General features: G+C 44.3%; 1 protein-coding gene across 8 annotated transcripts in view; it reads right to left on the bottom strand.

The window, feature by feature from the left end:
- Positions 1 to 14,772, bottom strand: part of RREB1 (ras responsive element binding protein 1) — a 125,856-nt gene that overhangs the window by 28,242 nt on the left and 82,842 nt on the right. For all 8 annotated transcript variants that reach the window (XM_055798794.1, XM_027789023.2, XM_005239063.4 and 5 more), the window contains 2 exons: positions 14,022 to 14,166; positions 12,738 to 12,877 (listed from right to left, as the gene is read on the bottom strand). In XM_055798794.1, coding sequence (XP_055654769.1) covers positions 12,738 to 12,877; positions 14,022 to 14,166 — 285 coding nt within the window. The remainder of the gene's footprint in view (positions 1 to 12,737; positions 12,878 to 14,021; positions 14,167 to 14,772) is intronic.

The following is a 14,772-nucleotide window of genomic DNA, read 5'->3' as shown; positions in this document are numbered from 1 at the left end:
ACTGTCTTCGCTCTCCACATCAAGGAAAAGGACATGTGCCTACTCATTAAAAAAACATCCTGCAATTAGAAATTACTTCTGACAAAATCCTGAAACCACCCCCTCCCTGTCCTGTCCCTAACAAACTCCCATTGTTGTTCTTTTTATCACTACATAAACTTCCACAGACCTTTTTTATTCCCTGAAAATGAAGAGATAACCAAGTCACCCACAAAGCAACTGGACTCATAGTCTCTGAGTGGTGAAAGAAGCAAGTGTGAAGTATATGTAACATGGCCTTTGTTATCATGGTACCCAGAAGGCTGGGGACATAAACATTATGTGCTGGAGGTTTAATCTGTTTTCTCTCCCTGTCAATTCCTTGCATCCTACCTTTATAATTATTGCTACCATAGTCCCTGCATTCCATTAAATAAGGAACCAATGTCATTTACAAAGCAAACGTTTCCTTAAAGAGGTCTGTTACAGTCTCTGGTTAGGGGGGTGGGGGAGTGGAATGCCAACACACAGCACTCCTCCAGCGTCAGGATCTACGGCTCTCCTCCAGCTCACTTGGCATCACCTATTCCACGAGGCAAAGCTTTCATCTTCAGTGACAACAAAAACACAAACCCACGAAAGCCACTGGGGGAAGGAAGGCATTAAAAGGGTTAGAGCAGTCACCTGAAGAACTTGCAGGCTACTGAAACAAATTCTTGTTTAGAGGCGACGAGAACGCCTCATGTGAAAGCAAGCAGCACTTCTGGCACACTCCCCCTGGTACGTCAGCATACAGACAACAAGGGCTTGCAAGCAATGCTCCAGCACCACCAGGAGCACTGCTGGCGGGCTGTGGGGCCAGCTGTTCTGCAGAGGGACACAGACCCCCACTTCAGGGTGTCTTTGAGGTAGCGCTGGGGTTCCTGATGTGCCTGGCCTCTCCTGGACCAGCAACCCAATGCAGCGGCTGTATCCCTTTGTGTGTGATGGGGCAGGCACAGCTATACCATCGGTTGGACCACAGAGGTACTGGGAGAGCTGGCACCTGCCACGGTACCCCCAGGATTTGGGCTGAGCAGGAGGCAGCGCTCCTGAGCAAGCAGCCAGGCCTCACTCACCTCCACCTCCTCACACCTATGGGCTGTGTGACACACTGATTTTAAGGACTGGTTTATTTAGGGCTCCCATCAAAAGCTGCACTTGAGAGTAAATCTTTCCGAGCAGAGACCTGTGTGAGAAGTCCTTTGCAGTACACCTGTATCAACTACTACGCCTCAGGACAGTAAAAATTTGCAATTCAAAAATTGTGTTTTCCAAGCAAAGAGAACTGCCTCCCCTCCCCCAAAACAAAAGTAATGTATCTTGGAAAAGGAATATATACTTTCTCTCTTTTACAATGCACAGAATTAAACACCTCTCTGTATTTTAAATTCCTCCTTAATCTTCTATTTTCCTTTCTGTGAGTAAAGAAGTAGCAAGCAAAAAGAGAAGCTGGGAAAAGAATTAAGCTCTTTTTCCATTTGGTCAAAAAGAAGCATCTGGCTGAAAAAAGAAACATCCAGATAAACCATGCCTGTTATCTCAAGATTAAAGCACTTCAGGGAATATACATGCACAGAACCCTGGTTCTGCACCTTCCCCTGGCATCACAGTTTACAGGACCACATGGGAGCTGGATCACAGGAGGGACCCGGGGATGCCCTCCCTCCCTCCCTCCGTGGTCCAGGCACACCTGCACAGGCAGCTGCAGCTTGGAGAGCTGAAATAAAAACAGCCCTAGAAAAGCCCTCCCTAAGAGATGTGTGGAGCAGCCCCTCCAGGGCAGGCTGCCCGGGCGAGCAGGCAGCCCAGCAGGCTCCAGTGACTGCTGGCACTTGGTGCTCATGGTGCTCACCAAGGACAAGGGAGGTCATTGTAAAGCTGCTCACGATGCTGAGGGGTGCCAGCATGCCACCGGCTCAGGTCTCTTGGGCTCTGTAGACCTCACTTGGGCTTGTCAGACTTCACTATGGATGCAAGCCATTTAAAATACACAGCCTGTTTGCCCAAGTGTATGCACAATGTTTTTCACGTGTGCGTGTTTTTGCTGAGTTCCCTCCCCCTCACCTCAAGTAGAAAGGAGTCTGAGTTTCTCCCAAATGACATGACTTGAGCTTTGAAGTCAATTAGCAATGCAGATGCAGATATGGACACGTACCACCTCCAAGAAAAACTTACAGCTACTAAGCTTCAAAACCTGACTAGTTAAGGCAAGCATCATGTTGCATTGACTAAGGCTTGTGTTAATTTAAGATGGAGTAAGCTGCCATGCCTAACAATGCAGTAACTTGAAGCATTAGGTTTTTTTAATGACGTCTAACCATTAATTTCTGTTTTGTCATCAGTACAATTTTCCATCTTTAGGTAGTGTCAATGCCCACAGTATTTTAAAATCTAAACCCACAGTCTAAGAAGGAAAAGAGAAAGGAAACCCAGGTGATATGAACACCTTTTCCTCTTGCTTAAATGACTTTTTTTAAAAAAAGAAGATAAGTAACTGTGGAAAGTCTTAAAAGTCTGGCATATCAAATAAAGCATCCCAAACATATGGTAATACTTTGCTCATGATGAACTTTAAAACAACAACAGCAAAAAACAAAAAAAAAAACCAAAACACAAAAAAAAAAAACCTCTCCTTACAGTTTCACAAGTCTGCTCAAGTGTAGTGCCAAGTCAAACATGGATGGGTATGGCTGCAGAGAACAGAGATGGGAACAGGTTCTGAGGTTGTTAGCAGAGCAGACAGAGCAATGGCTCAACACCTGAGTGGAGATAAAAGCACTCTACTTGCAAGGTAAGTTTCCAGATGTAGCTAATAAAAGTTGCTGTGTTACCATGTGATTGCTAGTCTTGGCCAGAGTTTTCCATTTTTCTATAAATGTGATTACAAAGCAGAGAGAAGAAAGCTGTTCAGTTCCAAGCACAGAGATTCAACTATAAGTAAAAAGGAAAAACATGCTTTTAGCAGCTAAGACCACTTTAAAATGAGCTTCATTCTCAATTCTTTATGTTTTGAAGTCATTCACACCTGTGCAATGCAAATGTAATACTAGGGCTCTGGCTCACTGGCAGAGGTGTACAAAGCAAGCAGGTGAGAAAACAGAACTGCTAAAATGTAAAAGCAGAACCAAAATATGACTGTGCGATGACACCAGGCTGACCTTGGTGCTCAGGCCATGGATCACACCAGGCAAGACTGTTTAATTATTACTATACCAGTGCACCCCTTTTTTTTTTTTTTTTTTTTTTAAATACAGATAAGGTGTCTGTGTAAAAACACACCATTAAAAAGCTTTCTACTAAAATAAGTTAGTATTCACTTTGTGCAGCTTGTTCAAGAAGCAAGCCAGGATTTGCTGCATTTATGACAAGCTGCACCTATGCACAAAAAGTTTATGTAAGCAATGCCTGCTGCCTTGCATTACACTCTTCTCTGAGACAATTCCGATCTGTCAGCATTGGAAATAGGGGGTTTTTTCTTTAAGAAAAGGAAAGGAAATGCAGAGCCAAATTTTAAACAAAATTAATCAGTCTTGATCTTGATTAACAGTAATGCTAACATTCAATCCTTCTACATTTTGTATTTCAGTAAAGATGCAAATGCCAAATATTTACACCCATCGTTCTGTTACCAAGAAGTTAAACAAACACTATGTTATGCTCTGCATTACCTGAGACCCGCAAAGGGAAATGAACATTTAGCATTCTTCTACTTGTAATTCTGAAAACACACAAGGGTAGACCAAAACCTTAAATTTTCATCCATGCAGCTCACTAACACTATGCTGCCCATGTTGTGGATGTCAACAAATAAAAAGTGTTAATTTCTAGGTGAAGGTTGGTATAATTTTGTTCCTTTCCTGTCTTGTACTCTTTAGCAACTGCCACAAATAAGAAGCAAAGAAAACAAAACAAGAATGAAACATATCCTGAGACAGAAGTCATTAATACACAGTTATGTTACTATCCTCCCACTGAAATCTCTAATACATACCGTGCATAAAAGTTCTGCCTTTGTTGTTGTTATTTTCCTTTCTGTCTCACATTATTTGCAGAATCAACGCAGCTCTCTTTATGAGCAAAGAAAATCCTATGCTGACCTAAAAATAATACAACTAGGCAGAACAGAAAGATGGGCGATTCCCTGCTGTTGACTCATGCCTGCACCAGGGACAGGAGCAGGCTCCCAGCCTCTGCACCAGCCCTGTGCACTGCTGAGGAGGATGGCAAGGAAGGGGAGACGGAGAAAGGAGGGTTTTAAATATAAGGGCTTTCACCACCTGTGAAAGAAAAACTAGCAAGTTACAGATGTATTCCCCTTCAGGAAAGCATTCCTTTGCTTCTCTCACTTCTTTTGGGGCAAGGCAAAGGGAGGGAGATGAGAGAGAACAAGTCGGTTTCTGCTCCTGTGCAACCCCACCCAGGTCCAAATACTCGTCTCCTTTTGGATGAAAACCCCTTCCTGGCCTCCACACCCAGGGCCCTGGGAAATAACATCCAACAGCTGCACTAATCTCTCCCACTTGCTGCAGATGAGTGATGGAAAAGCAGCAGTGCTGTGAACGCCGCTCCGGCCTTCCCCCAGGGATCCCTGTGGGTCCTCCCACTGTCCTGTGATGACCGTTCCTGCCTCCTTCCCGCACAGCATCACAGCGTGTCTGACCCCGAAGGACCTGCTGCTCTCCCATAACCACCTTGTCCAACGCTATGGGTCAGCGCAAAACCACGAGCGCACAGTAGCACCGGGAGCCAGCTCCCTGCCAGGCGTGACAGGCTGGGGAGGCTCCCCTCCCCTTTCCCAGTGTGTAGAGGGACAGACACCACTCACCAGAAGTTCAGTGCACGCTGCTTCACCTCCTCAGCAAAGGCAGGACTTTAAACTTTTCCTCCCTCCCACCTCCCCACCAGCTGTCCCGACTCTGCTACCAACATGTCCCGTTGCTCCCTTTAATCCTCCCTTCCCTCAAAGAAGCCACCCTTGGGTGCAGCAAAGGCTGAGACCACTGCACCAGCCCTTCTATTAATAGAGGGATGCACAATGCTATGTGCATTCCTACAGCTGCGCTGTGGTCCAGGCGAGAAAAGTATCGTGTGGGAGCCAGGGCAGATCTGATATAAACCAGGGTGATGTCGTGCTTCAGAAACTTGTCGGCATGCTGCAGAGCCAGTGTCTGTACCAGCCTACTGTGACTCTTGCAGCCAGAGTAACTCAAGTGAATTTAACCCCTTTAAGGTTTAACGAGCCATCCTGTGCCATCTTTTAACTTCCTTTGTGTGTGAGCAAAGAAAAATCAGGAAAAAAGATTTCACTTCTTCCCAACTCTGTAATAAATTGCACGTACCCGAAACACTTCAACAGTGCCAAATTTAAATACCTCTGCCCTGCTGGAACAGTAGCCTACTCTACCATTCACTTCAACAGAATTAACATGCAATTAAAAACAAATAAAGGGAAAATGCGAGGTGGCCTGCAGACATTTGCACAAAAGTCGTTCATTTTCTCAGAATGACCATTTTACTCAATAAAGGTCAAAGTTTTAAAAACCAGAAGCGTCAAGAAATTGGCTAGAGAGAATCATGGTGCAAGAGCTGAAGATCAACATAAGTAGCAATGAAGGGTTTAAAAATTAGAGCAAGCATACCTGAGGGGGGAAAAAAGCATGACCAATACAGTTCTCTGCAGCTACCAAAACTGGAAGCTGTACAGCATCCAGAACAAAAGTCATTATTTGTGCACACAAACTCCAGCGGACCTCCTAGTATTCTTTCAGGGTAAGAAAAGCAAAGTTCTTCCTGCCTTTTAACACATCTTACAAAAATGGAAGCCAAGTACTTGCGCAGTTTTAACATTAATGGCAAGAGTTAAAAAAAAATAGATATCTATGTGTTACCATGTTTAAAAAGCAACACTGCTTTTCACAAGTAAGGTAAGAAGAAACACATCTACAGCCGCCTCTCTATCCTGTAACCATCCACCGATGACAACAGGGCTCACAATAGGCGCAGCCGAATCTGGACTGAACACCCTTGCCCTTATCTACATTCGCAGGTAAGCTATGCTCAGCACGCAGACGTGACTGCTAACACAATAAGCAGCCAGTGCTTTGAGACAGCCTGTGTATAAACAAACCCTGGCCATCGGGATCAGGCAGGCATGCTAATAACCTATTTTGGCTCAGCTCTCCTTCCCTCCTGTATTCCCTTTTACGAGCAGCTTTCCTCTACCATCAGCTTTGCATTTTACCCACTTTCTATTCTTGCAACCGAGCTAAGATATTCAATGCCATGTGACAAACCACACAGTTTCACATGAGAGCGTCACTCCCCGTGTCCATTCACTATCTGATATTTGTACTCAGCTGCTCTTGATTCCCAGTCTCCTCGCACAATGAGCTCCCTGATGTGAGCTGACCACTTCTAGGCCAGCATTGGACTCGCACTGCTCTTCTGATGTTTCCCATCTCCCTTTTCTGAACAGAAACTTCAGAAAGCACTTAAAATGCAGTTCTGGTCTGCTTTTGCAAGCCAGCATACAGATGCTTAACTCGCTGATTTTACTTCTCCATTTGCTCAGTAAAAGGACGCATTCCCCAGCTTGCTTGCATACCCTCTCCTCTGCTTTATCAACATTGAGCTGAATTGTACCACAGCATATTTTTGGTCCTAGCATTTACGAGAGCTGGATTTCATTGCCACCAGCTGGCTCGCAGAATTGCTCCTGCACTGAAAATGCTGCCAACAGAGATCAGGATTTGGTCCCTAGTTCCTATCAGCAAGACACCAAAGAAACAGCTCACAGAGCAGAGCAGAGAAGAGCAGAGCAAGAGAGTCAGCCAAAATCAGCAACGCCACACAACTGACCCTTGCGCACCTCCATCCTTGGCTGTAACAAGCCTTGCAGCATTGACTCTGTTAGTACCTCTAGCAGCAGTTCTTACCAAAACTACCCGTGCTGGTACAATCTCAAACAATGATTACAAAGGGAACTACTGCAGCCACAGTGTGCCAAACCCCAAGGTCAAGGAGGTCCATGAACATGTCTATGCTGGAGTGCTTTCCATCCCTCTCTTGGTACTCAAAAATCTAAACAACCTCAGAATTATCCAGCTGCATTAGAAGCGCACAACATTTCATATCTTGTAGTGCTAACAAGGAATGAGGCTTATCCATGTGCACACCAACAGTCGTGACAGAGATGGAAAAGTAGTATGAAATTTCACCGTGAAAACTACTTGTCATTCACGCTTCAAGTTGCCTTCAGTAACAGTAGTGTCAACTACTAGGAATCTGTAATGTCACTAACTCCCTCTTCTCACAAAAGGCTGACCATGTATAGAAAGCAACATGCCTCACAAAAATGAAGTCAGAAAGATTATTCCCTGCTATGTAAAGAGAGAAAAGATATAAAGTGAATTCCTAAAGTTGCTTAAGTAGGCATTGGCAAAAACAGGAATGACACTGAACGGGCTTTATCTGGTGGTTTTTTTCCTCTTTTACATCCTGCACAAGGTACTTCTACGCAGTCACATTGCTGCTCTATACACAACTCGGTCTTGTTAGTACCAGAGTCTTTTCTACTGGTGCTAATGATTGAAACTACCTCTGTAACCTTTAAATTTAGATTATTTATTTTCTTGGCTATTTTATCTTCCCAAAGTCAATGTGCAGAACTGCCCTGAAGAACTGTAACTGGGCAATAAATATATAATATTCTAAGGAGCTGGAATAATTTTGACTCCAAACCCACTTCCTTTTGTCTTGACTTAAATGGAGCTGCTCATGTGCACTGGCTAAACATATTTAAGACTAGGATGTAGGTCCAGGTGCCTTGTAGCATCCCACCACCTGACACCATGCACTGAAGAATGGGGATGTGCTCACAGAGGGGGAAACCTTGTGACCAGCCCGACTGCATCGTCAGCTGCATGTGGTATCTTGTCAAACTGTTTACCCACAGAGTCCAGGAGACCATTTAAGTTGTCCACTCCTTCTGAGTGAAGCCAGGTAACACCAAGACACAACGACAGCATTTTCCACCTGGGGTGTTTTCAGAAACAAGAGCTCACAGTGGTTACCCTGGCAAAAGTGGAGGCAGCTGACAACAGACACCAACGGTCAGGGTGTTCTGACACTACATCCCAGGACCTGAGCTCCTCTGTTGCTATGCCAGCTACCGATCTAACTATTCAAAACAACAGCCTTCCATGGTGGTATTCAACCTCTAGCCAATTTGACTTCACAAGTTTCTACAAAATTTGGCTAGGCTGTCTTGAAGAACAAGGTGGACTGTGAATGGCTTTTGGTTTTCTTTGTTTGGAAGTTCTACAAAAGCACATTACCCTGGGACAAGAGAACTGCTTTTGCTGTCCTTGTGAAAATATGCCCGAGATTTGGCAAGTTACAAAGCTTAATATATTATATCACTGTTTGGACATGCTCCGTAAAAGGTCAAAAAACATAACCTACCCTGAATCCATTCACAGCAACAGGCATCTACTGGTTCTGGTCACCTGGTCAGCTCAGTGACTGAGGCAGACAGTGTCTTTCACACTCTGCAACGTCTATTCATTTCTTGTCTCACACAAAGAGTCAGCAGAAACAAATCCCGTAACTGAAGGCAATGCCACACTGAACGAAATACGATCAGAAAGTCCTCGTAACAGTCATTAAGATCCAGGCTTTTACCACTGTCAAACTGCACAACCATCCTTGCTCAGAACTGATGTTGAAACAAGTCTCTAAGAAAGGAGGTAACTGCAACCTACCACCACCTCCCTCCTCAGGAAGATACACGCGTGAGAGGCAGCATAAATGTAAATGTCTCCTTGCTGCTGTGGGGAAGGAAAAATTAAAAACCCTTTAGCTGTTGGTACAGAATACTGTAAAAGAAGCCTCCTGGAGAAGAAATATAAAGGGTATGCTCTGGTTACAATGAAACCCAACAGAGGAATTTTATAGTGCATACTCTTTTTTAAAAGCCACACGTTTTACTTTAAGCCTCTTCCATTGTACTTGCCAAAGGAAGAGGAGAAACCTCACATAGCGCCTGGAGAGCTTTCTCCCCAGGAAATCCTCACGTCTCTTTTGCTTGCGCTGCTGATGTTGCTCAGAGCTGTCTGTCAGCCGACCTTTACAAGCACATTACCATGTTTGACAGCAACCCTCTGCCACAAAAGCTTCCAGAGAAGTTACCCCGCTCCCCGAGGTTTCTCGTTTTCCCTATTGGCTGCACAGTGTTTCACTGCTCTGCTAATTATATCAACACTTAAGATACAAACTCACCAAAATAGATGGTGTCCCGAGGCCCCAGCTGCAGGGGAACAGACATCTTCCTTAAATAATCCAGGTAGAGGGAAAAGGGGGGCCGAAAGCACCCCTGGGCCACCTCCCACAGCTAATGGGGACTGCAGGAACCTCGCTGGGACCAGCTCATGTCACTAATTAGGGTGCAGGTCCCAGGGCTTCAAAGGGACAGAGACTGACCAGGGGGGTAATGCAATGAAGGAGATGCAGTACCACAGCCCATTGTCAGCTGGACAAAGGGCCCTATTATTGCTCCCAAGAGCAGGGCAGTTCTTACCGTAATTAGGAGACAAAGATGCACGATTTAGAATTTTACATAATCAAGAGATACTCTCCCACGCGGGAGCCCCTCTCACACAATCAGTGGATTAAGTATTGTTTATTCTGCTGCAAGTAAACAAAGAGGTGCTCCCCGCTTGAGGCTTTACATGAAAAAGCAGTACTGGGGAAGACAATGCGGGGTGTCTTTTCAGCTGACTTTGAACAGCTAACCCTGTGATTTAAAGTTGTTCATTTGACAGTATCTGGAAGGGTAATGGCCCACCCTGTAAATTAGCTGCTCACTTGCTGATCCGGGGGCTGCCAGACAGCCTTACCTTTTCTGCTGCTTAGCAGAGGGGGGCCAGAACAGACAGACTCAGACAGCTCTGGGGGCAACAGGCTGTATTTACACAACAGCACTACAATTGCAGGATTAAAGGACCACAAGGAAGCCAGGCAGAAGCTCCTGCCCACCCGGGCACTTTGCTACTGCAAGGGATGCATTCCTGAAAGGATGTTGGTACCACCATCAAGGCAATGCACACTGGTGTGCTGCTCCAGAGCCGATGGCTACAAATGTTTTTATGCCAACTACTGGTGGAGCAAAAGGGAGTCAGATGTTTGCCCTGTGGTTTACAAAGAAAGGCACAGCTAGGCAGATTGAGCATCACTTATTTTTGGTCACAACGAAACAGTCTGTGCTGGGCTACCTAGATAGCTTCAAACTGACTGCCAGACCCGGAGCATCTGGCTCAGATGCGCATCTGGTACCTGCCTTACAGAACTCCCGATCAAGTGACTCTGCTTCTACAATACTGGCAATAAGAAGAGACTGAGGGTGTTCTGCTCCCTACCCTTCACTCAAAACACAGCTGCTACGCTTTTTTGCTTGTTTGAACTTCAAGGAGAGTTCTTCCTCCTCGTCTTTACAATAAGGAAACACCAAGATTTGATGAGTCCTTCTAACATTTTGTAGTTTACTACCCCACTGCGAGCACACCCATACACATGTACCTCCTGCTCTGATACTCTAGCATAATACTGCCTTTTCTTCACCTCTTTCACTCAAAAATCACCCTTAAGACTCACCAAGAGGAATCACTTTAGCCACACGAACTCAGAGCTGAGAATGTCGTGCCACATTCAGTGTATCTTGTTGAATCCTATGAACAGTCTTGCAGAACCCTGGGAACCAGGGGATTACAGCCCCTGCCTGCCAAGGATTTTAACCTATTTCCTTTGGGATGAGAGAGTCTACCTCAACTGCAGCCCAGCCTGCTCTGCTTCCCAGAGGATTTTCTGTTAGATTGGGCCAAGCAGAGACAGTGTCATTTGATTGTCTAGACCAGGACAAAAGGTGTGTTTTAAACCAGATAGGCAGGGCAAGTTGCATTTGAATATGTTAGCTGACCAGGGAGAACCACACCTTCCTTGTTCTGTCCTATCTCCACTGTCTTAAATTACTAAAGCATTTGACAAAACCCCCTTACCATCTTCTAGACTAGTCCATGAAGACCAACATCCCAGCACCACCCTTAACTCATGCCCACAGAGCCTGACAATTGTGGCTTTGATTTAGGGACACATTTTAGTCTTTGTTGCTCAACATCATCAAGGGTAGCAAAATCCATTTCAGAGGAATATTATCCAAAAGCAAGTCTCCTAATCCTAGAGAAAGAGTCGCAAGAGGAATAGCATGTTTGCACAGCCACTGTGTCTTTCTGCAGCAGACTGCAAAGCTGCCAAGCTAGAAGAGTTACCTATTCTGTTATCTTTTATACATCACTCACAGCAAGAGAATCCAGCTCTCCACTCAGGTCCATGGCATATAACTTTGCAAAGAGGTCATATCTTCACAGAAGCTTGAAAATGAGGCTAATGCCAGGATAAGCCTAGTATGACAGCTGCTTTCTCTAAAGCATATAAAGTGTATGGCAAAATTACCTCAGACTCCCTTTTGTGGGGGTTGCAGAGCTCTTACCAGAGAACAACTGTTTCAATTTTGCTCTACAATAAAAATTTACTTCATCTACTTCAGAAACTGCAAACTCCATTTAATTAACTACTATTTGCTGGACCAAGTTTAAGAAAGACCTTTCCAACTCGTTTCCCCAGTAATTACAGCACTTAGAACGCCTTTTAGAATAGTTTTACACCTATTTACCAAAGTTTTTTAATTAAAAAATTTGGAAAATTTAATAAAATTAATCATGTTTAATAGAATGGGATGGCTCTGCTCCATGCCATTCTATTAAGAAACTATATTCAGGAGAGAGTGTTGACACTTAAAGATGCTGAATTCTGCACCCCTGCAAAAAGATCATTAGAGTCCAATGTCCCACAATAAGCTTAAAACACTGACACACATCTGCAAATGGACAATCTCCTTTTCTAAAATAGCAGCCTTTCTACATGTATAAACTAGACTTGGAATAGCTCTTTTATATCTTCATGTATCTGGTTCTATGGTTTTTTTATGGTAAAAAAAACCAGGGAATAAAATACCAGTAGTCCCAGGGGCAATTACATGAATCAAAACAAAACACCCAAGCACCTTCCCAAACAATTTATAACTAATTTTTCCTTGTTAAGAGAAGCTGATTTAAGCCAAAATCTTCATCATTCCCCAACCTTAACATGCAGAAAAAACATAACATGTTTTATTCCAAGTCTGGAACCAGAAACTCATCTATCTTCACTCACTCTCATGACAGCCAACAAAGACTTTCTATCCAGCTGCTGCCTTTTCCCCAGTCAGAATAATCCCAGAGGTTGGTACCTGAATACTTTTATTAAGTTTTGCTTCAAGTTTTAAGCATCTTTTGTTTAACTTGTTAAAGTGTTGCAGTGTTGGCATTTTACAATTTTATTTAACAACAGCAATGGGTTCAGAGGGGAGGCAGGGATGCCTTAATTTCTTCTAAAAACATTCCCAGCCATTAACTGGCAAGATTTCCTGTATTTTCAAAAAATGACAAAATTAAGCCCTACAGCACCCTGGTAACACAAGATGAAGCAGAAACATTTAAAAACCTGTTCAAAATCACAAGGAGGGGCAGCTCCCCGTGCAGGGGGCTGAAAGGCTCCTGCCCCTTCCCAAGCCAGCTCCCTTAGGCCATCTGGTGACCAGAAACACTCTCGGGACTATTTCTTACCTCAGCGAATTATCTGGATGTGTGTCCATGTGGGACTCCAGCCCATACTTGCAAAAAAAAGCTTTGCAACACACTGGACAATGATAAACTTCCTCCTCAGCCTTCTTATCCCCTTCACCGGAGTGACCATCCTCGACAACCTTCAGAGAGAGGGAAAAAACCTCACTAGACCAAATTTCAAGCCATAAACCAAACATGCAATCCATTCAAAGTCTTCCTCCTAAAAATGAAGTAGCGGGCTTCATCCATAACTTTGCTGCAGGCAACCAGAAATTACTCATTTCGGCAACAGAGAGAGGGTAAGCGACCGGGCCTCTGTGTGTGTGTGAGGACATGCACAACCAAAGAGGAGGCTCAGGAGAAGATAAAGTGTGCAGCTAAGTCACGGATAAATGAGAAACTGCAATTTGAACAACTTATAAACCCATATGTTTATATAACACTGAACTAGCATTCCTCCCCCTTCAGAAAGCCAGGCGAGCTGTCAGCTTAAATTATTTATGCTGCTGAGATACTGCCAACTGCTAACTCAAGTGGTCCAGGGAAAAGCAGCGAACTTCTGCATGTTTTCTATAGCCCTCCTCTGATTACAGGGAGAAAAGCATGCACACAACAAGGGATACTGTGCTAAATGGAACTGCTACTAGCTTGCCATTTAGAGATAGTAAGTGGAAAGGGTCGAATTAATTTTGGCAGCCACGACACATTTTGTACAAATGATTGAAATGCACTAAAATATTTCATAAAAAAAACCCTAATGGAAATGTCTAGCCTTCAAATAAATATTTTCTTGTTGCTCTTGCAACTCCAATAATGCAAAATTGTGCTACTGTGAAAGGGAAATGTACTGCAGATTTTTTTTTCCCCCTTTGGGTCAAGACAAAACCAGACCTAAGCTGTTGCTGCTTTTGAAGTAAACACTGCTTTTTTGCAAGTTCAAATCACTATCCTGCAAGACTACTATGAATTAAATAGGAGGTAAAAAAAAAAAGTTCATCCTCTTGTCATCCAACATCAATTATCTCACATAAATCATAAGTAAACCCAAAAATCTGAACAATAAAGAATTGAGACAATTTAATTCTTTCAATCTCTGAAATTAGACATTCTTTTTAAATCTCAGACAACAGTGCTGGCTACACAGGACAAGCACGGCATCTTAAAATATATACAGGGCTGTAAAAAGACCAGATTTTAGTATTTCTGTTCTAACTGCATGAACTCAACAGCTGACATATTAGGAGGTAGCGAGGAATGTCTTTTGCTTCATGCTCCATAAAGAACCTTTTTTGCAGGTGTCCTCTCCTCTCTGTCCATCTCAACATCATGACTAAACTTCCGTTTCGAAGATAATCGCCTGCGCTTCAGCGGCGACGGGGGAGTTGTGCTTGCTGTGCTGTTCGGATCCTTCTCATGAATCTTCATGTGCCTGAGCAGGGGGGGGGAAGAAGACACTGTCAGCAGGCAAATCGGGGTGGAAAGTCCATGTAAATTTTAACACCAACAGCACTTCTTAAAGGACACCGGCAGAGATCACATAAACCAGACTGAACTTTTAAAAAACAGCTAGGGCACAATCCAGCACCGGCCCTTGGTGGCACCCAGGACCATGCAGGGCTGCAGCAGAGAGCCCAGTAGCTCTCCCCCGTGCCCCAACCCACAGCACGGCACTTGCCCCGCTACCATCTAGCACCATGCGCACCATGGCTGCCCCTTATCATCCAAGAAGCCCTGCTTCTGCCTAATACTGCACCGTAACCTACATGCCTGGCCTCCCAGTCTTGTGATGGGCAAGTAACTAAAAGCCCACAGCTTTGCATCCACTTCTCTCAGTGCAAAAGAAGTGCCCCACCTTCAGCTGGTTCTCCTTTTACAGTTTGGACAACACCCCAGATGGATCTGCATACGCCAATGTCACAGCAACACTTCTAAAATACATGTTTCCTTCTCATCCTTAGCACACTGGTGCACCCCAATATTGAATTCCACCTGCAACACTGAAGTCAAGATACACCTGGTCACACCATTATGCTAC

Source organism: Falco peregrinus, chromosome 3 (assembly GCF_023634155.1).
Source record: "Falco peregrinus isolate bFalPer1 chromosome 3, bFalPer1.pri, whole genome shotgun sequence".
NCBI lineage: Eukaryota > Metazoa > Chordata > Aves > Falconiformes > Falconidae > Falco > Falco peregrinus.
Note: the sequence above shows the minus strand (reverse complement) of the source record. Positions and strands in the feature narration are given on the sequence as shown.